General features: G+C 45.2%; 1 protein-coding gene across 2 annotated transcripts in view; it reads left to right on the top strand.

The window, feature by feature from the left end:
* kcnh3 (potassium voltage-gated channel, subfamily H (eag-related), member 3) overlaps positions 1-10,000 on the top strand; it is a 248,801-nt gene that overhangs the window by 128,063 nt on the left and 110,738 nt on the right. The window contains exon 3 of one of the 2 annotated variants that reach the window (XM_046369023.1): positions 5,926-6,060. In XM_046369023.1, coding sequence (XP_046224979.1) covers positions 5,926-6,060 — 135 coding nt within the window. Of the gene's footprint in view, positions 1-5,925; positions 6,061-6,231; positions 6,257-10,000 lie in introns of those variants that run through there. The other variant, XM_046369033.1, reaches the window with a different exon arrangement.

Genomic DNA, 10,000 nt, shown 5'->3' with positions numbered 1-10,000 from the left:
ACCTGTTACATGACTTTGTCAGGGCTGTTTTTGATGCTCCAGTTGAATCACTGATAGGTGGAGTGGCAAACAGCAAGGATAAATAATCTGCACATCAGGGCCCTGTAGGTAGCCTAGTGGTTAGAGTGGAGGGACGGCAGGTAGCCTAGTGGTTAGAGTGTAGGGACGGCAGGTAGCCTAGTGGTTAGAGTGTAGGGACGGCAGGTAGCCTAGTGGTTAGAGTGTAGGGACGGTAGGTAGCCTAGTGGTTAGAGTGTAGGGACGGCAGGTAGCCTAGTGGTTAGAGTGTAGGGACGGCAGGTAGCCTAGTGGTTAGAGTGTAGGGACGGCAGGTAGCCTAGTGGTTAGAGTGTAGGGACGGCAGGTAGCCTAGTGGTTAGAGTGTAGGGACGGCAGGTAGCCTAGTGGTTAGAGTGTAGGGACGGCAGGTAGCCTAGTGGTTAGAGTGTAGGGACGGCAGGTAGCCTAGTGGTTAGAGTGTAGGGACGGCAGGTAGCCTAGTGGTTAGAGTGTAGGGACGGCAGGTAGCCTAGTGGTTAGAGTGTAGGGACGGCAGGTAGCCTAGTGGTTAGAGTGTAGGGACGGCAGGTAGCCTAGTGGTTAGAGTGTAGGGACGGCAGGTAGCCTAGTGGTTAGAATGTAGTGGTTAGAGTGGACGGCAGGTAGCCTAGTGGTTAGAGTGTAGGGACGGCAGGTAACCTAGTGGTTAGAGTGTAGGGACGGCAGGTAGCCTAGTGGTTAGAGTGTAGGGACTAGTGGCAGGTAGCCTAGTGGTTAGAGTGTAGGGACGGCAGGTAGCCTAGTGGTTAGAGTGTAGGGACGGCAGGTAGCCTAGTGGTTAGAGTGTAGGGACGGCAGGTAGCCTAGTGGTTAGAGTGTAGGGACGGTAGGTATCCTAGTGGTTAGAGTGTAGGGACGGCAGGTAGCCTAGTGGTTAGAGTGTAGGGACGGCAGGTAACCTAGTGGTTAGAGTGTAGGGACGGCAGGTAACCTAGTGGTTAGAGTGTAGGGACGGCAGGTAGCCTAGTGGTTAGAGTGTAGGGACGGCAGGTAGCCTAGTGGTTAGAGTGTAGGGACGGCAGGTAGCCTAGTGGTTAGAGTGTAGGGACGGCAGGTAGCCTAGTGGTTAGAGTGTAGGGACGGCAGGTAGCCTAGTGGTTAGAGTGTAGGGACGGCAGGTAGCCTAGTGGTTAGAGTGTAGGGACGGCAGGTAGCCTAATAGTTAGAGCGTTGGGCCAGTAACCGAAAGGTTGCTAAATAAAATCCCCGAGCTGACGGGGGTTTGTTCTGTTGTTCTGCCCCTGACGACGGCAGTTAACCCACTAGACTGTCATTGTAAATAAGAATTTGTTTCTAACTGACCTGCCTAGTGAAATTTTAAAAAATGCATGTTTCCCTTCATAAATCAGACCTGTTGTAAAACTGTTCACCCAAGACAAACATGGAAACTAATTTGGAACTATTGCCATTTAGCCACGGCATGCAAAATACTAATTGTTGTTTAATATTTCGTTTCTTCTGTAGATTGCTGGATTTCTATGTCCTGCTTTGGTATAGGCTCTGAGATTACAGTGCATTCGGAAGGAATTCAGGCCCCTTGTCTTTTTACACATTATTACATTACAGCCTTATTCTAAAATTCTAAAATGTCATCAATCTACCCACAATACGACAACGCAATGACAAAGTGAAAACAGACATTTAAGCAAATGTACAACCTTATTTATGTAAGTATTCAGACCCTTTTGCTATGAGACTCGAAATTGAACTCCTGTTTCCATTGATCATCCTTGAGATGTTTCTAGAACTTGATTGGATTCCACCTTTGGTAAATTCAATTGATTGGATATGATTTGTAAAGGCGCACACCTGGTTTATATAAGGTCCCACCATTGACAGTGCATGTCAGAGCAAAAACCAAGCCATGAGGTCGAAGAAATTGCCCGTAGAGCTCCGAGACAGGATTGTGTTGAGGCACAGATCTGGGGAAGGGTACCAATAAATTCTGCAGCATTGAAGGTCCCCAAGAACACAGCCAGGGAAGGTGACTAAGAACCAGATGGTCACTATAACAGAGCTCCAAAGTTCCTCTTTAGAGATGGGAGAACCTTCCAGAAGGACAACCATCTTTGCAGCACTCCACCAATCAGGCCTTTAAGGTAGAGTGGCCAGACGGAAGACACTCCTCAGTAAAAGTCACATGACAGCCCACTTGGAGTTTTCCAAAAGGCACCTAAAGGACTCTCAGACTATGAGAAACAAGATTATCTGGTCTGATGAAACCAAGATTTAACTCTTTGGCCTGAATGCCAAGCGTCACGTCTGGAGGAAACCTGACACCATCCCCATCCACAGTGAAGCATGGTGGTGGTAGCATCATGCTGTGGGGATGTTTTTCAGCGGCAGGGCCTGGGAGACTAGTCAGGATCGAAGGAAAGATGAACGGGGCAAAGTACAGAGAGATCCTTGATGAAAACCTGCTCCAGAGCACTCAGGACCTCAGGCTGGGGTGAAGGTTCACCTTCCAACAGGACAACGGCCCTAAGTAGTAGTGGTGTAACAGGCCGTAGTTGATCTGTGATCCGTACGGATCACCACCCACGGTTCGGCACGCATGTGAACTGCGGATCAATTGCAAAGTTTAACCATCATAGTGTGAAATACAGTTCTACTGCCGCAGTTACTTTTTAAAGTCATAATTCCCTAAACCTCGATGCAGAGCTGCAGTGAAAGGCTGTAATCGCTGCCAAAGGTCCTTCAACAAAGTACTGAGTAAAGGGTCTGAATACTTATGTAAATGTGATATTACATTATTTATTTTTTGACTTTCACCCCTGGTCACAACAACCCATACGGTATGGTAAAGAAAGGGGGATTGTTCGGTTCTGAACAAACAGAGGAAAAACTCAAATGGATTACTAGGAAAAGCTCAAACAAAGTACATTCACCCTCTGGGTTAAACAGCTGCTAAGATAAAGACATGTTTACACAAACGCATATATTTATCCCCTCCTACTAGGCGGAGTCAACTCCTTGCATGTCTAGACAGCCAATACATCTCTGTTGCTAGTCAGGAACTTAATTGGTTCCTCTCACTGGTGTAGTAATGGCCCCGCCTCCTGCTAGAACCTTTGTGTGCGTGTAAGTATATCTGTGTAACAGGACTGTCCCTTGACACTTCATCTGACCTGACAGCGGTCCGAATTCCTGACTCCTCCCAAATCCTCGGCTGTCCTACTTTATCAGTGACTGAGACCAGACTGTTGCCCTTTGCCTCCCGCCTTAGGAGCCATGAGATTGATCAATACAATGATTTGACAGAATGTTAACTGTCTGCCCTACCACTGTCAAGGTTGTGCGCTACTGGTACGAAGTCAGGTGCAGGAGAGCAGAGAGTTGTGATCAGGTGCACTTTATTTGGCAGAAGCACAAAAGACAGACGCAACTGCGTCAACAACCCTCCAGCCAATGGCAAAAGTGAATAAGCTCGAAAACACTCACAATAATGCAAATGTATGACAATAAACATACTACGGGTCAAACACACGATACCCGGGAACCAGTCTGGCGCGTAACACTAAACACGTAATAAAACAATTTCACACGAAGACATGGGGGGGGGGGGGGCAGAGGAATATGCAGTGTGATGAGGGAATGTAAACCAGGTGTGCAGGGAACAAGACAAAACAAATGGAACAATGAAAAATGGAGTGGCGATGCCTAGAAAGGCCGGTGCCGTCGACCGCCGAACGACTTCGGCGGAAGTCGTGACACCGTCTTCCTCACTCAGTAACTTTCCATACACCTAGTTCTCATTTACACTTCATTGACCCCAACATATTTAATTCTTATATGTGTAAAGTAATCAATATGTTCTAGTATAATAACATGAATAATTATATTTCAAGCTAGAATCTAACAGAATGTACCTTAATACAGTATGGATGACATCAGTTGAATAGAGACGAGCAAACTATTAGCTCTTCTAGATCAATCAAGATCAAATCTGTAAAACATTTGATTTTTTTTAGCTTATGTGTTATCATACAGCCAGCTAGGGCCAAACTCATTTCACTTCCTGAATGACCCTTTTGGAACTACGCTTTCTAAGATGAAAAAGCTTTTATTCATTAATAAAGACATCCTGGCGTGTCTCTCTCGCTCCATCAGTAATAACAATGTCTAATAGGGAAGCTGTAGGTTTTGACTCAGGGGGCAGAATGTGAAGCTAGACATGCATAACCACACAGCATTTAAATGAGTTAGCAAAATAACACACACACACACACACACACACACACACACACACACACACACACACACACACACACACACACACACACACACACACACACACACACACACACACACACACACACACACACACACACACACACACATGCTTGTTTTGAACTAAGACTTGGCACACCACTTGCATACACAGAGTGCCCATCCAGGGACACAAAACAAAATAAAGAGATGTTGTTTTCCTGTTATTCAAACATACTGGGCTAGAGCAGGATGATGTGTGTGTGTGTGTGTGTGTGTGTGTGTGTGTGTGTGTGTGTGTGTGTGTGTGTGTGTGTGTGTGTGTGTGTGTGTGTGTGTGTGTGTGTGTGTGTGTGTGTGTGTGTGTGTGTGTGTGTGTGTGTGTGTGTGTGTGTGGTATAGGAACATACATTTTTGGTTTTCCATTAGTTCTGGGAATAAAGCCATACGTTTCCTGACGGGTCAAACGGAACGTATTTGAAATATTCTGAGAATAGAAGTGAACATTTAGCCTATTCTGGGAACATATATTTGCAGGGAAGTTCTGAGAATGTTTTGCTATGGTTCCCTTAAGGTTTTCCTGGGAGGTTTTATTAATGTTCTGAGAACGGAAATTCTAGGTTATTAATGGAAAGTAATGAAATAACGTTCTGAGAACATGTTTCAATAAAACATTTAATAACACTGCTAGCTTAGTTGAACTGTTTTGAACTTCAAGCACAGATAAACATGGATTTGCTTAGACATTAAGCGTGCAAACATGTTTTTGTATTTATTGTGGCATCGGTGAGATTCAAACCTATGATCTTATGTTTTCTATATATAGAATTAGTCCACTGTGCCACTAGGAGGGAGCTAACATCCTGTGTTTTTTACTCATTCAAAGCTGTTCATTTTAGTCTATTCAAACAGACCCCCTTTCAAAGGAAACAAGCGTTCATTAAGATCCGGTGTGGCCATTTAGTGGGCGTGGCCAACACACCAGAACACACTTAACAAGATAGAGGCTAGAGAGAGTTTTCTCTGAATGTTTTCTGATGGTTTTAATGGAAAGTTTTTTTAATGTTCTCGCAAAACAATTTGAGAACAAGCCTTTAAATAGATCGATGGGGAAACCTGCAGGAAATTTTACAGTATGCCGAAGTACTGAAATTCCCACAGAAGAATGTTGTTTCTTAACCTTCTCTGAACTAATTATGAACGTTCCCAATGTCAAACCAGTTGGAGAACGTTCCTAGAACATTAGGGATGTTGAAATTAAATGTAACCACATTTTAGCTTGAAAAACAATTATGTTAAAGTAATTAAATACCAATAAAAATATATGTATTTGTCAAGTTCCTTAAAAATGCTGAGAATGTTCCAAAGCCAAGAAACTATCCTGGACCATTCCCAGGAAGTTGTGGAAAGGTGGTATGCAAAATAACTTTAGGACAACCTTGCTCTAAGAAACATACAGTATGGTTCTCAGAATGTGATGTGCTAGCTGGGATGTGTACATCTTTATCAGGGTCATCTCCATCTCTTTTTATACCAATCCGCCACTACAAATATCCACCTGATTCACTGGGTTTTTCTACCAGTGTGTGAGCAGTAGTCTACTTTCAGAGCCACTGTGACTCCAGTGAGTGATATGCACCTCTATCTGTGTTTCAGGTACCCAGTTCTGGTGTCTGCTCGACATCGTGCCCATTAAGAATGAGAAGGGAGAGGTGGTGCTGTTTCTGGTGTCCCACAAGGACATCACTGACAACAAGAAGGACCAGGACCCAGAGCAAGGCCCCGAGACTGGTGAGTCACCCTGGGTTAGACCAGGACCCAGAGCAAGGCCTCGAGACTGGTGAGTTACCCTGGGTTAGACCAGGACCCAGAGCAAGGCCTCGAGACTGGCGAGTTACACTGGGTTAGACCAGGACCCAGAGCAAGGCCCCGAGACTGGTGAGTTACCCTGGGTTAGACCAGGACCCAGAGCAAGGCCCCGAGACTGATGAGTTACCCTGGGTTAGACCAGGACCCAGAGCAAGGCCTCGAGACTGGTGAGTTACCCTGGGTTAGAGCAGGACCCAGAACAAGGCCCCGAGACTGGTAAGTTACCCTGGGTTAGACCAGGACCCAGAGCAAGGCCCCGAGACTGGTGAGTTACCCTGGGTTAGACCAGGACCCAGAGCAAGGCCTCGAGACTGGTGAGTTAGCCTGAGTTAGAATCTAACTTAACTTGGCTTAGAGTCTGATTTATCATGGGTTAAGCTGATTTGAGTAGGTCTTAACTTAGGTGAACTTGGGAGGGAGTAGAGAGAGACAGAGACCGTAACATAAATAGAGAGAGAGAACGAGACAGGGTGAGAAGATATAAAATACTCAAATCTTTCTACCGTCAAATGAGGTTTTACAGCTGTTCTCTATCATATTCATACTTCAGAGAAAGGCTATCTTGAGGATTGCTAAATACTGCACAATTTAGATACTTGCCCCCCAATCCCCCCCCAAAACACATGTAAATATTGGGACTATACATTTTACCTTCCTCTATTATACTGATGCTACAATGTTTATTCTATTCTCCTGAGCCATTTACTTTATGTTCATATTTATGTATTTTATTAGTTGCGTTGTTGGATGGCGTATATCATTATTTTATTTTTTTAAATGTACCTTTATTTAACTAGGCAAGTCAGCTAAGAACAAATTCTTATTTTCAATGACCTAGGAACAGTGGGTTAACTGCCTGTTCAGGGGCAGAATGACAGATTTTTACCTTGTCAGCTCAGGGGTTTGAACTTGCAACCTTCCGGTTTCTAGTCCAACGCTCTAACCACTAGGCTACCGTGCATCCCCAAGTTTTTTGTATTTAGTAGAACATGTAGTAACCCTGTGTGGTGTCTGGAACAAAACTGAATCAGCGTCAAGTGAAGCTGAATGCAGCTGAATGCAGCGGACATACGACTGATAAAACTTGAAAACTACCTGATCTTCACCCTGACATTCTCCCTCTCTGCCACTCTCTGTGATTGTTCTAATGCATATCTCATCTGGCTACAGAGGACTGCATTCAGTCATATGTCCGCTGCATTCAGCTGAATTCAGCTTCACTTGATGCTGATTCAGTTTTGTCCCAGACACCACACAGGGTTACTACATGTTCTACTAAATGCTAAATGGGGATTGAAATAATGGGAGAAAGATAGAGTAGATGAATAGGGAGGGAAGGAGGGAGGGAGGTGTTCATGTTTTCTGTTCTGTCATTTATCACAAGGACGTAATGACTGTAACCTTTAACGAGCCTCATCAGCACACAGGTGTTACACTGTTATAGATTAGGGAGGAAGGGAGGGATGGATGGAGAGAGAAAAGTGAGAGAGAGAGAGACTTTTTGGACTTTTTGTCTTTCTTTAATGATACATCCTCATTTCATGAAAACCATGAAAACCATTCAAATTCCACCCCTCCTCCGACCAGCAACCGCAGGTCACCCAGCCTTAGTAAACTGCTGCCATCAATCGCTTCTGCAGGGTGGCCGATTGAACCGATCTCAAAAAAATCACTGGGTTGTGGAAGATAGGCTCCTCCCACACCCACAGCCCAGGCTCCACACCCCCTTCTCCTGTGGGCCTTAGCAGCTTCCAGGCCCTCAGCATTGCAGAGTAAAAATCAGAGAGACCTCTATACTCAGCCTCTCCAGCCTCATGAGGAACAGCTGCCGGTCCAACCCTAATCCACCAGCACTCCTCAGCAGCGTGCATGCTGGTTCCCTCCAGCCGACATCAGTATGGTACAGCAGTCTCCATCCTGTTCTCCAGTCCCACCAGACCCTGTCCTCCTTCGTGGACAGACATATACAACACTATGCCACCAGGTTGTTGATTATCAGCAGCCTCCTTCTATATGACACTTGGGACAGGAGCCACCTCCACTTGGCCAGTCTTGACACCTCTGTGACAGCCCCTCCCAGTTCTTCCTGACCCACCTCTCCGAGTCCAGGTACACCCCCAAAATGTTAATTCCTTCACAACCCCACTGCAAACCCCCCAGAAGCAGAGGGGGGGGGCTATCCCTCCAAAAAAGTCTCAATGGCTATTGTATAAAACTGCCCCGATAGAGGGCATCCTGGTCTAATGCCCCACCTCATCCAGACTGGCCTACTGAGCCCCCCTCCCACCTTGACCATAAATGAGCATACAACATCTTCACACAAGCCAAAAACCTTTCCCCAAGCCAAAACACAGACATCACATTAAACAGATACTCATGGTTCACTCTCTCAAAAGCCTTCTCTTCATCTGAAGAGACCAGTCCAAAGTTCACATTAGAAACTCTCAATAAGTCCAACATGTCCCTGACTAAGAACAGGTTGTCCGTGATTGAGCATCCCAGTACACAATATGTCTGGTCCTTGTGCACTATAGAGTCCAGATGGGACTTCAGTCTGTTAGCGAGGACCTTGGCAAATATTGTGTAGTCCGCACAGAGCAATGCCACTGGCCTCCAGTTCTTAAGTTCACACAAGCCCCTTTTTTGGACAGGAGAGTCAGAGCCGTCCGACGGCAGCTCATTGGCAACTCTCCTACCCCAACGCACTCACGCAACACGCAAAAGAAGTCCAGTTCAATTATTCCCCAGAATTGTTTTGAAAATTGCCCTGGGAGTCTATCGACCCATGGTGCATGGCCGGGGGACATGTGTGTTACGGCCTCTGCCAGTTCATGGGACAACAGGGGAATGTCCATTTCATCCCTCTGTGCCAGAGAGAGCTTAGGGTGTCCTGCAAACAAGAGCTGACCACACATAGGATCACACAGTTCTGCCCTGTACAACTCAGTAGAAAACTGTCCAGGTCTCTACATAATTCAGCTAAATTAGCCTGGAGGCCTACATTGTCTTGCCACACCATCTCTACCTCCACTTCACTGATACTATACTTGAGTTCCCCCAATACTCTCCTAGCCTCTGAGGATGAGAGCTGTTTACTATTGATAGAAAAGCCAAATTCGGACTTTTTCCACATCACACCACTGATTCATACAGTACTCTCTTCGCTGCCTCCACCTTTCCCCCAAAATCTAGGAACCTGAGGATCAAATTGTATTTATCCCATACATATGGTTAGCAGATGTTAATGCGAGTGTAGAAAAATGCTTGTGCTTCTAGTTCCGACAGTGCAGTAATATCTAACAAGTAATCTAACAATTCCCCAAAAACGACCTAATAAACACAAATCTAAAGGGGTGAATGAGGATATGTACATGTAAGTATGTGGATGAGCGATGGCCGAGCGACATAGGCAAAGTGCAATGTATGGTATAAAATACAGTATATACGTGTGATATGAGTAATGTAAGATATGTAAACATTATTAAAGTGGCATTATTTAGAGTGCATTGTATAAAGTGGCTAGTGATCCATTTATTAAAGTGGACACTGATTGGCTCTGAATGTAGGCAGCAGCCTCTCTGAGTTAGTGATGGCTGTTTAGTAGTCTGATGGCCTTGAGATAAAAGCTGTTTTTCAGTCTCTCGGTCCCAGCTTTGATGCACCTGTACTGACCTCGCCTTCTGGATAATAGCGGGGAGAACAGACCGTGGTTAATTCTAAAATATAATGGCATATTGTTGAAGACTGGTCCACTATCCACAAATTAACAGGCTTTGTGTTTTGTATGGCAACAAAATTCAACGGTAATACCACCTTCTCTAAACCTGATTCAGCACTGGCGACCATTTTTTTTATTTATTTA

Source organism: Oncorhynchus gorbuscha, linkage group LG01 (genome assembly GCF_021184085.1).
Source record: "Oncorhynchus gorbuscha isolate QuinsamMale2020 ecotype Even-year linkage group LG01, OgorEven_v1.0, whole genome shotgun sequence".
Taxonomy (NCBI): Eukaryota; Metazoa; Chordata; class Actinopteri; order Salmoniformes; family Salmonidae; genus Oncorhynchus; species Oncorhynchus gorbuscha.
The sequence above is the reverse complement of the archived record's forward strand: the minus strand, read 5'-3'. Positions and strand labels throughout refer to the sequence as shown.